We start from the raw sequence: 21,187 nt of genomic DNA, 5'->3' as shown, positions 1-21,187 counted from the left end.
CTTCAACCAGAGTTCTGGCCGATAGAAGGACCAGTAAGCCACATCCATCTTTGGTAATAAATCTAAACTCAGTGTGTCTTCTGTCACGTGCAGATGAGAGCCATTAAAGGTTAAATCAAAGGTGTAACTCAAGAGTTATACAGACTGGTTGGCAGTAAAATAACGAATCTCTCCTTTAGTTGCTGATGCAAACCGTGTGATCAAACAGATTCTTCTGTTGTCTTAGAGGGTTTAAAAGTGACATAAAGCAAACGTGTTTCTTTTTTCTTGACTGGAAACCTAAATCTTTCTCCTGCTCTGAAGCTATAAGTGGCCATATTAGGGCAGAAATCCAGGATCTGGCAATAGGGGCAAAAAGAGTCCGCGCGCGCGCACACGGGCGCACGCACACACACAGAAGTCTTCCCTTGTGCTGTACCTGCGCTTATACACCCCCACCCCTTCCTCGCCTTATCAACTCTCCGTACGCATCCTGGGGGAACACACTCTTCCTCTCGCTCCTACACTCACGCGCGCGCGCACTGGCGCTCATATAGGAGGATCCCAGCAGAGAAGCGGGCAGCGAACGACGGAGCGCGCACGGGACCAGATCGTTAACTTGTCGTTTCCCCGCCTCATTCTCGTGCAGGTTCAGCAGCTGCAGCAACAAACCGGACTACCGGCGAACAGCGAGACTCCTCCAGCGCTCCAGACAGCTTCAGACTGGTCGTCATCGCGTCTTTTACTCTGGAGACTGCGGATTTTATCCCTGATCTTTTCCAGCGGATACCGAGAGTGCACACCGCCTCTCCGAGATAAACTAAGTCTACGGACATTAAGTGCGCTATTTGTTTTCTAGCAGAGGGGGGAAATCAGTCTCCGTGAGTCAGGCCAGCTGTCTTCTCGCCCTCTCCTCCAGTTTAACTGCACCGGTCAGACTTGGAAAGAGCAACAGCCTCCGCCAGCGCATCAGTGAGGTAGGAGAGCCACATTATGCCACCGTACACTATCTTCTGTGGCTGCTCTGCCAACATAGCGGGGCCTTTATTAATATTACAGGCTCGCCTATTCGCATAAAGCATGGAGGTCAAACTGACCCCTAAATGAAACTGTGGATTTTATTTTAATCTAGGCAAGACGATAAGTACACTCCTTATGCATCTGTGTCATAGGCTGGGTTTTTTCCGTGCGTACTTCACAAACTGCAACCACGCAGGCTATACAGAACCCACGAATGTTACATAAAACTTATATTTGTCCTCTGCACTTTCTCTTCCTCCTCCTCCTCCCTTTTCTCTCCCTGGCCTCTTTTGACCCTGTTCTGGGGATAGATGGTGCTCCGGACAACGTTTTTAGGGAGGGAGTGAAGAGTTGTGAAGATTTTAATTTTTACACTTTTTCTTTGGTAATAAAAGGATAGTAAACTTAAAATTACCTAAAACCGTCTGGTTATGAGAACGTGGACCCCTGGATCAAGATATAAAAGCTGCACAACCCCCAGACTGAGAAGATCATCTCTCCTTTTTATTTTTTATTTTTATTTTCCGTTTTATGGCTGAGTGCTTTGTAGTTCATTAATACCAAGCCTCTTCATTGTGGTATGTAATGTGTGTGTCTGTGGTACGTTTGCATCTCATTCACCTCTCTTTGCCATGGTTTTCTCTACTCACAGCTGTTTGTGGCTCTCTGTGGTTCATTTCTTTGCAGCGGATTTTTGCAGTTTTCAATTTCTATCACAAAGAGATCGTCTTAAAACAAATTTACTATAGATTTTACATGTGTGTTGTTTTCAATCTCTTTGCGATTGCGTTCTATCTCTTTCTGCACGTTTTATCTCTACTTATAGCTGTTGGTGCTCTCACTCCTGTCGTCTTTGGTGTATAGGTGTAAGCTTTGCATCTCTTTGCCGTTGTCTTGTGTTCTGGGGCAGGCACCGCCACCCCTAGTGTATGCGTGGCCCTGTGGGGAACACGCATACACCCAAACAAAAACATGCATGCAAACATTAATTCCATCCAATCTAGTTCATGCCTGCATTGATCAGGTTCCATTGATTGGATGTTTCCCTCATGCAGACAGGGCCCCACTAGTGTGATAACATCTGGACTGATCCCAGCCACTTCAGAGCTCACTGAAGTGCTGCTGAAGAGATTAGCTGGTTGTAAAAGCTCAAACATCATCTGTCAGAAGCTGGCATTTATTATCCTCAGCAGCATCTCATCCTCAGTTTAACTACAAGGAGCCTCTTCTTTCTTTCTTACTCGCCACTCTCAGCTGGTCAGAAGAGCTCTGCCTGTTCCTTTCTATTTTTAGCTTCTATTTACAATGCAGTAGCTATAGAGGCAAGAGGAGGCTCTCATTCTGTTTCCATCATCAGCCTCTCTGCCTCTTACTTATCCTTATCTGTCACAATTTATTTATTTTTGCTTTGGCCTTACCTTCCACCAACTCTTACACTTTCACACTTTTATCCTTGGCTTTCTAATTTAACCTTGAGCTATAATCATAGCAGTCAGAAAGACCACGAGTTAAGCATTCAACAGCAGTACCTCACAATAGACCTGCTCCACTCTCTCCATCACACACACACACATATCTATAGTATATGTGAGGGGCGAGATAGCAGAGGAGACGGGGGGTAAAGGTTAATCTCTGGATGCTTTTGACCCAAATCGCTACGTGACCTATATACCCTCTCTTAAAACAACCACCCCACTTTAACCTTCACACACACAAGCCCAAATATATCTTTTTAAAAGCTTCAGGCATACACAGATATGTGACAGCCTTTTTGATGCAGACCCAGAGTCTGACTAAATGTTACATTTTTGAGGCACTGTGAGTTATCAAAATACTGAAAACAGATTCAGTTCATAAAAATAGTTGATTTTTTTTTATAAAGAACATGTAATTAACTTGTTCTTCATCTTTTATAAAACTTGAGCAGACTCTTAAGAAAAAGATGACCTCCATTCATGGCAAAGTGTCCCAGTTTAAACTTACAGCTCTGTATACACTGCAGTGAGCTCTGCAAAGACAGCCACACCTTGACCAAACACCATATATTACTGCTCTGAACTACCTGTGTGGTAAGAGCAAAGCCATCATCTCTAAAAGCCGGTCAACTCTTTCCCCCCTGGGAAACCTGTTAGGGGTAACCCTAGTTTCTCTTTTCTAAGTCATATTTCAGAGCTGCATCCAGGTCAAACATGTTTTTGAGGGTAACAGTGAATGTGAACGCCATGTTTTGGAAAAGTATTTTTCATGTTTCGAGCACCAAGAGGCAGAATTCTTTTAAAGAGATGTAAAATGAACAAAATCTATTAAAACCGACAAAGAAAGTTTACACCGCCTGAGCTACAAAATGACCACCGCATCCAACTACCGTATTTTCCGCACTATAAGGCGCACTTGAAATCCTTTGATTTTCTGAAAAATTGACAGTGCGCCTTATAATCTGGTGCGCCTTATGTATGAATTCTGGTTGTGCTTACTGGCTCAAAAATCTGTCAAAAATATTTTAGTTTGGTAAGCTACGAAGCCGCACCGCTTGATGGATTGTCTGAGCATTACAGCTACCGTAGTCAGGAGCCTCGTGGAGTAATCTGGGTCCAAAACTGCAGCACACTGAGAGTTAAAAACTGTCCAAATTCTTTCATCTGTAATAAAATGATCAGCGTTGCTGCTTTACCAGGTGTAACAATTAAGTTCAACATCCATGAAAACAGAAGTTATTAAATTTAACGGAGTTAGAAGTTAACAGGAAGTTAGCTCGCTAGTTTCACTAGTTACCTAAGCATGATATAGCATGTTCTGACTGAGAGATTTCTGAAAAATTCAAACGTACAGCTCTGCTATCACTTCCAACATAAATGAAGACAGGAAACTAAACAGCAGTGACGTTTGTAGGGTTACTGAAGTTGGGCTAGCTGGTATATAATGATGTGCTACGTGATCGCTAGCGACACAGCTATGTTAGCATAACATAAACAGTGAAGCTGGAGGACGAACACTAACACTTTTCCACTTATAAAAGTTAACGTGAAGGTTCCTCATGGTTAGAGACAAATGCAATCGCATGGCAGGATGCTGTAAACGGACCAAACTTCAGTCAGGAGAACAACTGAGATAATCCATCCACAATACCAGGTTACTGCAACATACTGCAACAACATAGAGCAGCTGCAGAGAATTCAACATTAATGAATCAATGGTACAGAGGTGGAGGAAGCAAGAAGAATGAGTTGAGTAAAATTTGACTAATCTGACTGTTTTGATTCGCTTAATGCGCCTTATGGTCCTGGTAGTTTTATTTTACTTATCTGACTTCATTTCAAGGTAACAAAGCTGTGTTTCCAACAACTACATTGCCTACATTCCCCTCCTGGGAAGTGTGCAGCTTTCTTACACGATGCTTGTGCAAATGATCCACCTACACTCAGGATCATTCCACATTCATAAAAAGCAGCACGCTGTCTCGACTCTAACAATGCTAAGATGTATAGCCAAGTTAAGTGCTGAGCAAGTATTTTAACATGCTCGACTCCAGAGGGAATTTTCTCACATTCCCACTTTGCTTGATTACAACAAGGTCGTTTCCATCATTTTCAGGTAGCTTGTAATATCTGAGAAAACTGTGAGTGTCCCCATGACACTCTACTGCCCTTGGTTGGTACAGTAACTTGCTCCAAACGTGAAGGTGAACTGTTCCGACTCTCATCCTGACCGCTTCATGCTTTACTGCATGTTGCCTGGTTCATGCAGGCTGTCACGGCTCGATGAACCCAGCAGAACTACAGGATGAGCTAAAAAAAACAAAAACACGCACATCAGACTTTGTCAACTAACTGACAATATCAACAGTGCTGTGAGCTTTGGCTGTGGAGTGCCTGTTTGGTTCTGTGACAAAAAGAGCGCTGTACATCCAGTACACACCCTTACGATATCCTGTGTGAACGTGAAGCTAGTCGATGGTGCTGTGATGGAGGGGGAAAGACTTCCGACATGCTCATCCTCGTAAGTGTGGTGATAGAAGCTACGAGGAAGCCGGGGTCTTCCCTGTGATAGTAAACAATGCAGGGCTTATGAGATTAGTTTAGAGTAACATTAGCAAGGGATCGCAATAAATTTGACTCTGATTTATTGATGTTTTAATATACATCACAAGCACCATTACACGTGACTGCTGGTTTAGAGTAAATGGGATATAATTGATAGTTTTTTTTCCACAACTGCCATAATTGGCCGGAGAACAAAAAAACGGAGACGACTGCTGTGAGAAGCGACAGATGAACTGCCTGAGACAGTCAGAAACAGATATCAGAGAGCAGCGAAAGGACGGGAGCGAGAACGCAGCAGAGTTCTTGATCTTTTCTGATTCAAAGCCCACAGAGTAAGATATCAGGAAACCACATGGCAGTATAATGGTGGAGTCTTTCCATTATTTACTCTGTGTGGAGTTTAAAGGCTGTCTAAAGCAGAGCTTTACCAGATAAACACAGACATATTTACACAGTTGGCTATTCATCCAGTCCCATTCAAAGTAATTGGAGATGGAGAGAGACAAAGGTGTATGATAGAAAGGAATAGCTGGCATGAAGACGACGTTTAATTCTTGGGTTCATTCAATGACTGTTTGTGATAGACGAATTTTTCAGATTACTTCTGGTAGTATAATTGTATAATTCAGTTTTTGGCATTCTTGTTGTTCCCAGAAAAAAAGGCTGTAGTTGGGAGGGGGGTCAGTGCATGACTTTCCGAGGATAAGTTGGGAATTAGCATCCAAATTAGCCCTTATACACAATCGCATTTTTAATCTACTTATTTGTAGCAACCAAAATACTCTGAAGAAAATAAACGTTTTTTAAAAATCATACGCTTTTTTTTTAAACTGCAAAATGACAATACCAAATGTAATGTAAATATTCACTGATGAGCTTTTCCATTGCTTTCCTTTGCGATCAGCTTCAGTAATATAATTACAGCAACAAAAGTAGCGGATAAAACATAAACATAAATAATTATGACTGAGTCGTCGCTCTAGCAGACTGCAGAGCTGAAAGATCAAGCCAACGTGGAAGTGCCAAACGCTGCAGTTCCTCTAACGGCCACTTGAGGCTGACTCTGTTGACGAGTCAGTCCCCACAGACTCCATGTAAAAGTGACAATAAAGCACTAAAAAGCACGTTTACAGCTTTAAAAACGTGTTTTGGGATCTATGGATAGTTTCTCCCTTCATGACAGCTATGGCGTTTACAGTTGAGGGCATGGTTGCTTTGACAGATGCGCCAACACAGGGAGCTGTAGCTGTCTGCGAGGTCTCACCTCTGCTAACTGCAGTCATTGAACTTGACCTTTAAACTTCTGGTGCTTTATGCACCTTTTACAGTATCCTGATGAAATTGCTGGACTCGTTTAATGGCTTGAAATCTGTCTCGTTAGTGAAACTGCACGCTGACTGTGCCATGCATCTCGAAATTTGGCAGATTCTTGTAAACGTAACAGTTTGAAACAGCAGCCCCCCTTCTTTCTCAGCATTACCTGCAGGCAGTAAATCCACATCAGCAGCAGCGGTGGTGGTGGTGGTGGGAGGATGGAGGAAATGACTTGTAGTGACAGATGTCTGTGTTCTCCACGCTTTCCAAACTCCACTCACTCTCTTCGTGTCGGGAATATTGTTCCGCTTGTTGATGTTTGACGTTTCCAGCGAAATATTTGATACAGCTTGTACAGTGACGTTGCTACTGTAGCCACCTAAATGTTATATTTAATTCCAAGCTAAGACTCAAACACTTTGTGATGAGCGACATCACGGGTTAACATTTCCACCGGGCATCATCACTCGCTGGTATTTTGTTCAAACAAAGGCAAATATTCCATTTTCATTTTAAGACTTGTGCAGTAAAGGGAATCTACACCTGCCTTCCCAGGACGGGAGTAACATAGATCGGGGAAGAGAATAAGTGAAAGCAAAAAACCAGGGAGGCGATCAATAAGCGGTGCAAAAATAAAACAAATAAATAAAAAAGAAAGGAGTCAAACAGAGACGCTGCCAGAGAAGAAATAAGAGAAGGAGGCTGAGAGGAGTGGAGAGAGAAGGATGGAGCAGACAAATAAATGTGAAAAAGAAGAACAGGTAGAGAGTGAAAACAGGGATGAAGGAGATGGTGAGTGATAGAGTTAGATGGAGGAAAGCATCCAATCCCAGTGTTGTCTCTAGAGGATGCTGCTGAAACCTGATCTCAGCCGGGAACTAGCCACCGCTCTAGTCCTGTGTGCCTAATATTGGTAAGACACACACACACATTGTCGTGTAATATTGCACCTGGTGTTTTCCTCATACTCACACGCGTGTGCACCTCACCGACTCACCGATTGCGCATCTCTCCTCGTCTCTCAATCTTGCCTCTTTTTTAAAACCACAACCTTTTTACCCGTCATTCCTCTCAAATAGCAATGACGTGCTAAAGATAAAAATAAATAAACATGTCAGCCGGTGTTTTACATCGACGCCTGAGGCTTTCACATGTTCGGAGTGATGATTGATTCATTCTGTTCCAGAGTCCTAAATATCAGTTTTCAGAGGGGAAAAATCATTAAAAACCAGTTACGGCTTTGTGTTGCTCAATATTACTGTCCTGATAGTATCAATCGCCTCTTGTACTAGTACATTTACTGTAATGCGCCAAAATGTCAAGATGGTGCATATCTCACTCCAGGGTTTAACTACTGTTAGGAATAATTTTTCATTTAGGGAAATACATGTCAGAGCGATACATTTCAAGCTAGCCTAGCAGCAGCCATCGGTGGTATAAAAGAAGAACGCAGCTCTCTGGTGTGAAAAATGAAGCAAACACACAAGTGCTGTGTTCTTTTCATACAAAGTCAGAGGATCAAATGGAACGGGATGATACTTAAGGTTGCTGGGAAAATGTACATTCCCTGGCCAGCTGGTGAGTGGATGCTGGAGGCTGCCAGCTGTTGCCGGGTGAAATTGGTCACAAAATCGTGCTGCACCAAAAACTTCCTTGTGATTGGGTTGGTCGCCAGGAGATGTGGTTCCCTGTAGTTAGTATGAAAGATGCTGACTTGTTGGTCTTCCTCAAGTTTCGCTGCAGTTTGGTGAGTAGTTTGCAGGGAAGCTGGGAACTTCCCTGCAAACTATGGACTGCAGCAGACCTCTGCTAGAGGAGCGCAATAAGCTATGCACAAGAGGAGAAACCAATGACGTCTTTATATTTTAAGTTCATAACTGTCTCTCAAAAGATAGTTGTGCATATAGCATATAGCAAACGACAGGCTTTGCTGGACAACTGACTGGATGCTTCTTTTGGATCCAGACCATGAAGTAGTTGTCAGATTCGGGGCGCTGTTTCCTGCCTGAATATAAGCCCTCACTCACTAAACTGTCATAAAGGACAACTGCGTAGTATCAACCATTATTCAGTGCCCCTTTAAAAATACCATAGCTGTTTCTATTCTGAAGGATCTCAACAAGATCAATTCTGAGTGCAGACTAGACAAGCACTCATCTCACCCGAATCCTCACATGACTCATAAAAGCACACACGGGGGTACATAAGCACAAGCACACGTACGAGAGGGGCTGCGTATTACTGAGAGAGTGGAGTGGACACAAAGCGTGGGAGGGGAGCAAGAGAGAGCAGGAGGGAGGAACGGACCAAAAAAGACGCTGCGGAAGAGAAAAAATACTCCACTTTTGCGCAGAGTTGGCCGCTGAGAGATCCTGTAACTGATATTAATGCCGCATTGTTTATTAATTGTAAATCAGATGATCTGTACAGGTACAGATATATGTATACATTGTTTGTAAGGAGTGCCTCAGTGGGTTATGTCAGGACCTGAATATACTCTTTAATGGGAACAGATCAGCAGGATTAATGATTCAATTCAGTTCAGTTTTATTTATATAGGAACAAATCACAACAATGACCTCAAAGTGTTTTATATTATAAGGTAAAGACCCTACAATAAAGGAGCAACATTACCAATAAAAATAACTCATTCTATTACAAGATTATTGCAGAAAAAGTAACCTGTAAGAGTATTGTACATAAAAGATTAGCTTCCGAGATTGAAAAGTAAAGCCAGTAAGAAGTGGCTTAAATTTGCATTCTTTCCAATGGCCAGCAGGGGGCAAAAAGGCATGACCTGTAATTGCAGCTATCTCTTATCTCACGATAAAATACGCTGATGTTTTTTGTCTCCATAGGAGTGATTCTGACTTTAGCTAATTGCATTTCTTACTTCCATGGATGAAATGGATATGACCTGCAGTGCATATTACTGATGCATTAGTCTCTACAGGTTGTGTAAAAGAAGTGCTGATCCCATTATGTCGGATGGACGGATCAGACTTTCTAATTGCATATAGTTTTAGGAACTTATTTCAAGATCTTTGGGAAGAAGATCGATCTGACTGATAGCTGCGCTGATGCTTGAAACCTGTGCGGATGAAAAGAGCAGGACAGTTCCCAAACATGATGACAACAGCTATCAGGAGCCGTAAAATTCAGTTATGCCTTTCAGTACTTTAGATGTCTCATACATGACTATGGCTGTGGATATGGATGATAAGCTTTGGTATTAGGTGCTTACAGATTTCTTTCAATACTCACCAAATCCTTGAGGGTGGCTGCTGGGGGAAAACAGAGAAAAAAAATCAATCAATTAATAAACAGGAAATATTGTTTTCCAAGCATGTTACCTCAACATCCTTGTTTGGTGGTTCATCAATATCACCTATATAAATACTGCTGAAACATTTTCTGTAAATGTTTGCTTATATGGACCCGTAATATAAAATTGAGCTGTTATTTCTTAGGCTGCTGTTTCAAGTTTGCGTTGAAACCACAGAACTAACTTTAGCTTTAACTTTTAGCTAACTTTTAGCTAACTTTAACATTTTTAGGTTTCTGGATTTTCAAATGTAACCAGTTATTCTTTAGGTTTAACTAGAAATGTTTATTCATTGGTATTACCTATTAAAACTATATATCAATTACATTTAGTTACTATTTTATCAGCTTACCCACCATTTTAAAGTTACTTTGTGTACAATTTGTACATTATTGTTAGCTTTTCCATAATTTCTTCAAATGTTAGAGCTAACAACTTGTACAACTTACCCAATTTCAAATAGTTATGTTAGCTGTTTGTAGTATAGACTCTGCTCGCTTGCTAACCCAATTTCACACATTTGATTGTGGTAAATATGGTGCAATATCATGTGTCTGTGGTGTGTCTGTGGGTGTGTTGGGACAGCACTGAACATGTACACACAATAGCACAGGAGAAAGATTAGATTGAGCACAAATACATGCTGTCCTTTTCCTCCTTTTGAGTACAGACGCAAAAGTTTGTGACCTTAGTATGAAATTACCAAAGTATCCATTAAAGCCATGGAAGTGGAAACATGGAGCCCAAAAAACACAAAAGAAATCAAACGAATGTATCCTGTAGAGTTAAGAGAGTCTGTCAAATTTTTGGCAGCTCGGTTGTACTCTATGAACATACCAGCCTCTATTCTCCCTCCTGTAGGTGGAATCACTAAGCAGCAGTCATAAATCAGATGCACTTTGTGGTGTTCTTGCTGCAGGGCACAGATGTATTGAGCGTGTCTGCCTGCTATTTGACAGCGCTCTATATAAATATAACTGTGGCCTCCTCCCACTTTGTACAGGCAGAAAAGCCCTACAACAAGCTGCAGCCATGGATGAGATGGACCTGCCCCAGATGAAGAAGGAGGTGGAGAGCCTCAAGTACCAGCTGGCCTTCAAAAGAGAGAAGTCCTCCAAAACAGTGACTGAGTGAGTAGTTACTCCACTGCTGTGCTGCGCAGAGTTCACGACCCTGAAATCAACTGTGCACAAAAAAAGATAAATCGCTCTGAGCCTCTCAGATTGAAAAGGGAAGATATTTGTTTTAGCTAAATATGCCGAACACACTGGTAACTGCATTTACAGGAAGAGGCTGGGGAGAGAAAATAGAGCCGTACTAGCTGTTACTATCTCTGGTTGTGTCGTCTTACTCATTAATTCAGTGCATTATTTTAAATTAGTACTAGTTTGCGTATAGTTTTGAGACCAAGTTCAAGTTCCCTCATCAGCAAATGGGGCTCAGTCAGAAGTCAAGCCATGTACTTGCTTCCATAATGTGGCTCAGCACTGTGTATGCTCCCCCGCATGCCTGTATGCACTGTCAGTAACATCTGGGCATGCTCCAGATGAGCATGATGGCGTCTTAGGGAGTCTGTGAGCTGCTATAGATCGGCTTTGGTACTGTTTGGCAGCACCACTACACAATATCCTAGAGGTTCTCAGGTGGTGTCTCCAGACTCTTCTACGTCTTCTACGTGTTAAGTGTGAGCACGCTCTGGTTTTCTCTGGAAAATGCAAAAAGGAAAACTGGAGCAAATTCAGTCAGGACCTGCGAAATCATTCCCTTTTTGAGGGTCATCTTGTTGTTGTTGCCTCTCCAGTGCACCCGTTGTCGTTTTCAGTTGTACCAGAGAAGGTTAAATCGAACTGATTTGGTATTATATTGTGTTGATCGTTCCTTCATTTTTAGAGTATCATATATAGAGCTAGGATTGTTTGATACACAAGTAGAAATATAAAAACTGCCATCAAAATGCAAGGAACATTTGGGAAATACAATATTAGTCATTTCACCACCATAATAAAGTAGTCATATGACTTTGCTGATCAGCAGTATCTTGAAGCTTGTTGTCACAGCATTAATCTCAGAATGAACCAAAGCAGCGGCCGCTGTTAAGTTTATCTGTCTCGCCCTCTCTCTGCAGTCCCATCAGATTAAACACCCAAGGAAGCATTTCATCAGCACTGGGCCTTTTCACACCAGACATGTAAAATCAAAAATGATTTTTCAAATCCAGATCAACAGATCTGACCAATCAGACCGCTTGTAGCCCAGAATGCACACTGCTAGAATTTACTGTCACTTTTTCTCAGTGCTCTTGGTGTGTAATTGCCTTAATGTTGTTGTTCACAGGATGCAAAAGAATAAACAGTTATATATATATGTTATAAAATGTACATTCAAAAAGAGAATGAAACTGAGAACCTGCTTTTGTTTAACGTGTTCATTTTGAATTTGATGCCGACATCTGTGACATTATGGGATTTAAAGTTTAGGAGCAACACATGCTGCCATCCACACAGTGTCAGGCCTATTTCACTAAGACAATGCAAGACCTCCCTCCGCACTTATTTCAAAAGCATGGTCCAAACTGTTCAGCTAAGCATGAATGGGACAACATTTTGTGTTTCAAACTACTGCAGACACTAAAGAAGAGGTCATGCAAGGCAGTAGAAAAAATGCTTTTTTAATTTTATTTTTTATTTTCTGCTGGCTTCAAATTCAAAATCATAAACGTCTGCTCTTAATAAGAAACAGAGTTGTACGTTAGAACTAAAGTACACAAACAAAAGTTGCAAAATTGAATATAATTAGTTACTTATGGTCGCTCAGTTTGTCCTTGTCCTTTTGCCTTATATGGGAAAGCGGATAGAGGACAGATTGTGGTAAGCCTATACCACAGGAATTTAAAAAATGCCGCTCTTTCTATTTTTCTCTCCACACAGCTTGGTAAAATGGATAGAGGATGGTGTCCCAGAGGATCCCTTCCTGAACCCGGAGCTGATGAAGAACAACCCCTGGGTGGAGAAAGGAAAATGCATCCTTCTTTAGATTTAACCATTTAATGACCCTTGAATTTCAACACACACGCCCTACAGATGACCCCTGAAGCTGATCCTGTGAATGCACCGGCAGGACAGCGCCACCTAACCTCTCACCGTGAATGTACAACAGCTGGCAAACCTAACCCTTTCCCCAAAACCACACCCCAAGGGCACAGAAATACACACTGACAGAGACGCGCATTCACACACTTAACACTGCAAGTTTAATCCTGCCACGGCAATGCATCGTTTTTATGATATGACAGAAGTGATCGATACTTGTACTACGTGTCTTTATATGAATATACGACAACTTTTATTTATGCAGCTGCCAGTCACAAGCTTATTCCCTTTGCAGTTTTTTTTTCTTCCTAAATTTCCTAAATGCGTTAAAGATGTGTAATGGAGTCACGTTCTCACTGCCAGACTGACTGTAGATCTGCTGGGGGAATTTTGTTCCATACTGGAAATGACCACCATTACAATATAGCGAGTCAGACCCCTTTAAACCGAATTAATAAAGTCTTTGATGAAAAAAAATGAACTAAGAACTGATAAGATAGTGATTTGTAAGTAAACACATCTCCTTTTCTTTTGAGAGCCATCTTTTGACGCCCTTTCAACCAAATACAAGCTAATATATTAATATGTACCGCGTCTCCATTAGTCAGATCACCATTAGCATCACATTTAGCTAGATTCACCATTAGCATGACCATTAGCATCGCCATTAGCAATAGTTGCGCAGCTTCCTTTTCCTAAGCTACATGTAAATCGCTTCCAGCTCTGCTCCAGTGCAGTGCAGGGTGACAGTGACGATCCTGTACCTGTTTATCCCGTCTTTAAGTATGACGTCATTAGCTGGGTCTGGGCCCAAACTCCGCTGCAGGTCTCAAAGTCAAACAATCACTGAGAGTTAAAAACTGTATAAATTCTTTCATCTGTAATAAAATGATCAGTGTGGGTGATCCACCAGGTGTAACAATTAAGTTTAACAACCAGGCATCCATGAAAATAGAATTCATGAAATTTAATGGAGTTAGAAGTTAGCAGGGCGTTAGCTCGCTAGCTTCCATCTAAATATAATATACCATGTTCTGAGCGAGGGATTTCTTAAACAAATTGAAACGTACAGCTCTGCTGTCACTTCCAACATAAATGAAGACAGGAAACCAAACAGCAGTGACGTTTGTAGGGTTACTGAAGTATGTGCTACGTGATCGCTAGCGACACAGCTACATTAGCATAATATAAGCAGTAATGCTGGAGGATGAACGCTAACTTTTTTCCACTCAATAAAAGTTAACGTGAGGGTTCCCGATGGTTAGGGACAAATGCAATCGCATGGCAGGATGCTGTACACGGACCAAACTTCAGGAGAACAACTGAGATAATCCATCCACAATACGAGGTTAGTCATTAATTTACTGCTGCACGGGCTGGGCTGTAGTTACATCATAAGGTTTTAAAAACTGAGCTTTAAAGTGAATAGCGGTAATAAAAACCGACAGAGGCCGACAGTGATCACTGCCTGTTTGTAGGAGCTTTTTGAGATTAAAAACAACAAGACACAAAGCATTGAAACATGTTAAAAACACAAAAGCCTTATTAAACGCAGGGTAGTTTGGGCAGGATTCATCACCTCATCACTTAAAGACCGGATAACTGAAAATGGCAGAGCAAATTGACCAATGTGCTAACACAAAGATACAGATGAAACATGTCCACGCACTACTTTCCAAAGTAGTCTGCACAGACACATTTCATTTCATCTGAAGTGCATGTTCATTTAGCTTTTTCAGTGTCTAATAGCTATCCAATCCATCAACGATGCATGAATGACTATAGGAGGAGTAGCTTCAGCAGCACGTTTGCATTCGTCTGCACGGTTGGTGTAGCTTACAGAGCTTACAGTAGTTACGTGTTTAAATAAAACAGGAAAAAAGATGTAAAAATGTGCTTTGGGCTGCAAAGTATATATCACAGGTAGAGAGCATTCTGTTATGCTGCCTGTGTGGGCAGCTGGTATGGTTTAGTGTATCTTTCTTTGTATTTTTCTCCATATTCAAAGCTTTAGCTTGGGGGCAGTTGTAGTCCATTACACAATTGCGGAGCAGGCCATGACCGATATCTTGTCCTACTATAAACTGCAAGTCTTTATAGGTTCTCACGGGGCACAAAAGTCATTAAAAAGCTAATTTTATATCTACAAGTGTAATTAACAAACAGTTACAGATGAGACTTTTACACACAAAACAGACTCATTTAAATGATTTAAATGTGGAAACAAGCCTTTGCATGGTCTCTGTGACTCTGTGCAGAATGTCTGTAGAGGTTCAGAACTGCCACACTCGAATGCAGGGTGAAATCTGTATAATGGTGCACACTTCCTGACAGTCTTTTCTCTAAGGCACTCACAGTGTTCAGCTTTGTTAAGCTCTCACGCTAGAAAAGTGACAAAAGTAACAGAAGAATGGAAAGAAAGAAAAAATCAGGGAGAAGTGTGAAACTGGTGTACTTGCGAGCTTCGAAAGTCGGCGGACGGGCTCCCTTCTCAGCACTCTGCTGGACCACCTTAATGCATAACGTAACATAACACATGAAACATTCACAAAATATCTCCCACAGACTAAATTTACAGCCAGTGACTGAAACTCCAGCCTTTACGTACGATAAACAACTTGCATGGACCCAAGAAGCTTTCACAGCTCTCCGCTCAGTGTGACTCCTGCAGGTTTTCATATGTAGTTTTAAAATAGCTCATAAAGCATGGTTATCCCATCTAGTCCTGCACACAGTGTTGTTGTTGAGTGTCATAGCAGCTCTGTTTGTGCTGTCAGAGCAGAACTCTGGGTCTCTGGAGGGGTTTGAGTTCCTTCTCCTCCGTAGCTACAGCCCCTAAAGGCTACACAATATAAGCACACACAAATACAGACATGACAACCAACACAGAAACATATATGCACATATTGTCTCTCTTGACACATGTACAGACAGACCAGTTTAACTTATTAACTTATTTATTTATTTATTGACAAGATTTCTTCTTCTTCACGTTTCTTTTTTTTTTTGTTTCCTGCGTCTCCGCTCCCTCTTCCTCAATCCCACCCTCCAAGATTAAAACAAAATATATCACAAAAACAACCAAAAACGACTTCTTCACCTTGCCGGATCACCATCTACTACTGCCTTGTACACAGTTTCCTTAAAACGAGAATGTAAATATGTTGGCATGATGTCCAGACATCGCCGCCGACTGCAGAACAGGCGGCGGTTGCGCGTGCATGCGACTGTAACTGTGTGTTTGTGCGTCCATGTTTTACAAAAGAAATTTGGACTTTAGGCTCCCATGTGTACTGTAAAGCACACACGCACAGCTGCATCACACAGACACACACAGACACACACATGCAGGCAGGCCTGAGGAGGAGCAGATCAACAAAATACACACATACACTGCTTAGTGAGAATGTGTATGAGGGGAGGCGCGGCAAGGATGTGGGATTCTCTAAAGGACTCGGGACAGCGGAGCCTCAGGTCATCCTCATGAATCTCTTCTTTTTGTGTTTCCCCCAAATGCTGCTCCGTGATTGGATGGATGAGCAGTATTTTATTTTTCGGACATTAAAAACTCCATTTGAACACATGTGTTACCCATAAAGAGCTGTTAAACACGATCGTCTACATAAAAGAGTCTAATATTAAATCTAATACCTACTGATCCCCCTGAAATTGCTCTAAAGGTTTAACACTCACTCTGGGAAAGCAACAAATGCTAGCCACTGCAGGCTAAAGTAACAAGTACATGAGAGGACTCCTGAGTCTGCCTGTCCCTCGCCTGTTTTTTTCTGTCTAGCTACTGTAACTTTACTTGTTTTTTTTTAATATACTCTGAACGTGGATATGTATGTATGTTATAACTACTATAATGACAACATAAAACCTTGTCTAAATATCTAGCAACATATTCCTCGTGAGAGTGGTTTGGAAAAAAGATATTATGCATCAGATCAAAATTCCTAGTGTGAAGATGACAACGAGCAATAAATTGTAGATCATTTTTTTATTGAATGTTTTACAAAAACATTTATCTTATCGAATAAAGTAGAAGATTTTTAGACAGCTTGGGTGTCCTGGCTGGTTTCTGTGTGTTTTCTGTTTCTGTATGTGAGTAAAAGGAATCCACACCAGGACTGGTGTTCAATGACTGCTGTAGGTGGTATCGTCCACAGGAAGGGTGGGTAGACCAATGCAGGAGCAAAGGATATAAAGTGTACTAGTATAAAATATGCTGTTTGATATATTCATACATTTCACAAATACTGAATGATTACATAATTCAGCTTCCTCACTGACTACAAATGATAGTAATACAGATCTGCCACCAAAGAAGCAAAACAACGGGATATTGGCCAAAACGAGCATTTTATCACACTGAATAATTACGTGATTACTAGCCAGTCTACAGGTAGTCCCTCCCGCCTCTGTCACTTTGTCACACCTTACTTTAGTTATAGGACCAGCTGGGGCCTTTCTTTGTGCAGTTTGCTACTCCATGCCAAGGTCGCCCCTCCATTTACTGTCATAATTGGGTCTGGATCAGGTGCAGTTTACATCGGGTTTGAAAGCAGATGGACTAAAGGGCCTTTTAGTAGCAGCTCTCTTTTTCTTGACTGACTGGGCAGAGTCGGGCAGACTGTCCACACAGAGAGAAGGATAATACTCTGGTCTGCTTCATGGAAGCATGTGCAGCATGTACTGCTTTAATAACCTAACAAAAATGTGCGTTTTAGTTCAAAGAGGGGAGTGGAAACCCTGACTGATGCAAACACCACACGACCATCAGTAACTACGTTGGTGATGCAGCCTTGCTTCGTGGCAGCGGATAAGCAGGCCTGAGCTGTCTGTGTGGCTGTGAAAATCTCATTACAGCTGTGTTTAAGACCCACTTTACAACAATCACATCATGTTTTATTTTTGTTCGTTTTTTCTGCTCAGACTATCGCACCTGATCGTCTGCCAATCAAAGCTGGTGATACATTTTTCAAGACCTGCATCGTATTGAAATAATCTGTTTTGAAAAATGTAATGACACTGTTGACCTTTGTTTTCTTTTACCGCTGTGGGCCTGAGTGGCTGACTTTGACCTCACCAAACCAGGTATGTGAATAAAAGCACACTTGCATTTCAAAGACCATCCGGGTCTGGGCTTTGGTGTCAGTGTGTGTGTGTGTGTGTGCGTGTGTGTGTGTGTGCGTGTGTGTGTCATTTCTTATTGTTTCTCACTAGGAGTGCACCTCAAAATATTCTGTCCTGTATACTTTTTAGTTACTTGAGTTAGTCTAGCAGTGTAAAGTGTAAATTATTATGCTCATTAAGCTGAAGTGAAACTTGTATCACTGCGACCGATACATTTCGAAACGTGAGTCTTTGCATAGCTTCTTTACCTCTCAGTGAGGAGACGGTGAGTGTTTGCAGACACGCTGGTGTGTTCCTTAGCAACCACAGTAATTGCAAGGAGGTAGTGTAGCATCATGCACCTCATTGTCACCAATTTTCCAAGCAACTACTATCAACCTCCAGCAACCACCATCTGATCAAGGAATGAGCATTTTTTTCTTGTAACTTGAGTTTATCAGGGGGTCACTGACGTTCTCTGCATGCAGAGGCTTTAGCTATTAATTTCATAGCAAGTCCCAGTAACCTATGGAGACCACTCATCAACTGGTTAAGGAATACACATTGTTGACATTGTTGTGGCTGCAAGACGGTTGCAGACCCTCATGGTGGTGGATGAAAAAAAGCCAGCTTTGTACCACGTTTTATTGGCATCCTTTAACATTTGCTGAGATACATCAGGCTGGACCAAAACAATGGATTCATCCAAACTAACAAATAAATAAATAAAAGATACCCCAGTGTAATTTTCAATGTAATTCTGTTACTTAAGTACAGTGTAAAATCTTTAATTTCATTGAATCTGGTCAAATGAAATTGACTTGATTGGTTTACATTCAGTTTATCCAAAACACATTTCCCTTAATGATTCATTATTTAAGTAAATAAACCTTTAATTTTATATATTTCAGTTTTCAATCACTGTAAAATATTGCTTCCTGTATGGCTTTACTGAGGGTGAAGAGTTCATTGGACAAGGGCCACTTAAAAAATATTCTTGGTTCACATCACTGCAAACTGCTTCTTTATATCTAGCAGACCTAGTCTAACTAGTTAATGCCCAACTAGTTCAGGACTATCTTAAGTCATTCGAGGATGTTTGTTGAAATCAGCAACTTCTCGCTGCCAAAAGTGACACCATGAGAGCACTTAGAGCAACCAGAATGACAGCAACAGCAACAGTGACTTGAAAAATGCTGAAATTCTCTGTAATCCACGAACTAAAGATTCATGTAGTGCAAGCAGCTCCACTCACATATAAATATGTTCCAAGGCTATTTATTGAAGACAAGTTCTACTGTGAATAACTATGCAGCTAATTCTGGTCATTTTACCCCTGTTAGCATCACGATAGCTTTTGCAATAAGATTCTCACATTCCAACATGCTTCTCTCTGTTTTTAAGAGTCAAAACTGTAACATCTTAGAAAAGACAAAAGCGTGCACGTATCCCTAAATTCAGGATCAATTTCTTCTGAAGGGATACAGCAGAAAAAGGTAAAGCGCTGTTAGACAGAAGACAGTTACTGCAAGTCAGTAAAACACTTAAATGTCAAAGCCTGTGTCGTGTGTGAGAGGGAGGAAGCACGCTGTCAGCTGTCACAGGCATGTTTGTGTGCACAGAAGGAGACAAGAGTTTTTGTGAATGAAGGCTGAACCGGTGTGACACAAAAACATTCTGTGATTGCACATTCAGAGAGACTGGCAGAGATATTTTGTGCGTACTGTCAGCCGTTTGAAGCATCGCATCAGCATGAAAGGAGAGGCGGCCTTTTGAAAACAAGCCCTTCCCCGTTGGACTTGAGAGGCTGCTTTGCAAGTCACTGCTAAAACAGAGCCATCCACAACATCTGCATCAGAGAGAGAGACAGGAGGGCTGGCTGCATGTGTATGCGTGTCACAGCTTGTATGCCTATTCTATTTTCTTGTATGTTTTTTGAGAGTGCTCAGAGGGGGTGTGATGGAGAGGGGAGTCTTGTCGGTGCTGTACACAAAGAAGATAAAGCTACTAATGGCCTGGGTTTCCTCTAATGGAACGCTGAGCTGAGTGTGTGTTTTATGTGTGTGTGTGCATCAACAAAGCTGCATTCAAAGCATCTCTTATTCATGGCTGCATTACAGCATTCAGGCCTGGGCTTTCTCTCTCTTTTCTATTTGCAGCTCCCTCTCTCTGTCCTTACATGTGGGCATCTATTCACTTGCGCCTTCTGTTTCCAGGCTGCAGAGCTGCGCCCGTCAGCCCCCTGCGTACCAATGAAAGATCCACTCTGCTTCTGTGGCGTCCCTGCACCTCATCCCACATCTATCACACCAAATCACTGCTGTGAAGGTGAACACAGCCTCATCTTTCTGCTGATGTGGGAGCATTTTACATGCAAGAGAACTTGTTATTAACTGAGGTCACAAAGCTTCTATTTTTTTTTCTTTTTGCACAGTAATGGATTTACTGTATCTACAATACAACTAAGCAGTTGGCTGGTCTGTTCACTCAAATTATGATCAAGGTGGTTCTTCACTGCAGTTATCTAAATTCAATCTAAATTTAGTTGGACTATGTTTTTCTGCTGTGTCTAAATGTTGCCTGTAAAATGCCACTTATGTCACTTATAAATGAAGTGAGCAGCTGGTTTTATGCCAGTAGGTGGATTAAAGTTCTTTTTGTGTCACGTTTACATTATTTCTATTTGCCTTTTAGCCCAGTGGTCTCATCACATCTAAATGAGTGGTACCCTCTTCTGGTGAAAAGAGGGTAAAACAATGAAAGGGGGGGGGAAGCACATACACTGAATACAGCTTATATACTCTTAATATACACTCACTGGTCAATTTGTTTGATGCACCTGACTAGTATTGGGTTGGGCCCAGGTTTGACTTCAGAGCTCCCTGCATTGTTGGTTGTACAGATTAAACGAGGTGCTGGAAACATTCCTCAGAGATGCTGGCCTATGTTGACATGATGCATCACAAAGCTGCTGCAGATTTGTCTGTGATCTTAATCTCACCAATCTCCCACATCCCTGAGGTGCTCTATTGAATCAAGATCTGGTGACTGCAGAGGTGATTTGACTACAATGAACTCAGGAAGCAGCCATCAGAAGGTGGTACGCTGTAGTCGCAAAGGGATGGACACAATCAGGAACAATTCTCAGGTAGGCTGTGGTGTTTAAATGATGCTCGGTTGGTGCTAAGGGGCCAAAGGTGTGCTGAGAAAATATCCGTCAAACCATTACACCACAATAACCACAATAGTTTCATTTATTTTGAACATGTAAAACAATATGCAGACAGTCATTTAGGAAAAATAGA

General features: G+C 41.6%; 1 protein-coding gene across 1 annotated transcript; it reads left to right on the top strand.

The window, feature by feature from the left end:
* Nucleotides 1–455: 455 nt before the first annotated feature.
* Nucleotides 456–13,674, top strand: gng13b (guanine nucleotide binding protein (G protein), gamma 13b). The gene is made up of 3 exons (XM_005941796.3): nt 456–956; nt 10,682–10,808; nt 12,606–13,674. The coding sequence occupies exons 2-3, from the start codon at nt 10,711–10,713 to the stop codon at nt 12,709–12,711; spliced, it is 204 nt and encodes a 67-aa protein (XP_005941858.1). The 5' UTR covers nt 456–956; nt 10,682–10,710; the 3' UTR covers nt 12,712–13,674.
* The last annotated feature ends 7,513 nt before the right edge of the window (nt 13,675–21,187 follow it).

The sequence above is a fragment of the Haplochromis burtoni genome, unplaced genomic scaffold, assembly GCF_018398535.1.
Source record: "Haplochromis burtoni strain Fernald_Lab_line unplaced genomic scaffold, NCSU_Asbu1 Contig_312, whole genome shotgun sequence".
Lineage (NCBI taxonomy): Eukaryota > Metazoa > Chordata > Actinopteri > Cichliformes > Cichlidae > Haplochromis > Haplochromis burtoni.
The sequence above is the reverse complement of the archived record's forward strand: the minus strand, read 5'-3'. Positions and strand labels throughout refer to the sequence as shown.

Excerpts from the sequence above, each read along its gene's own strand:
- gng13b (XM_005941796.3), top strand. The coding sequence starts at position 10,711 with ATGGATGAGATGGACCTGCCCCAGATGAAGAAGGAGGTGGAGAGCCTC. Across the intron at positions 10,809-12,605 it reads TCCTCCAAAACAGTGACTGA|CTTGGTAAAATGGATAGAGG; the intron begins GTGAGTAGTTAC and ends CTCTCCACACAG.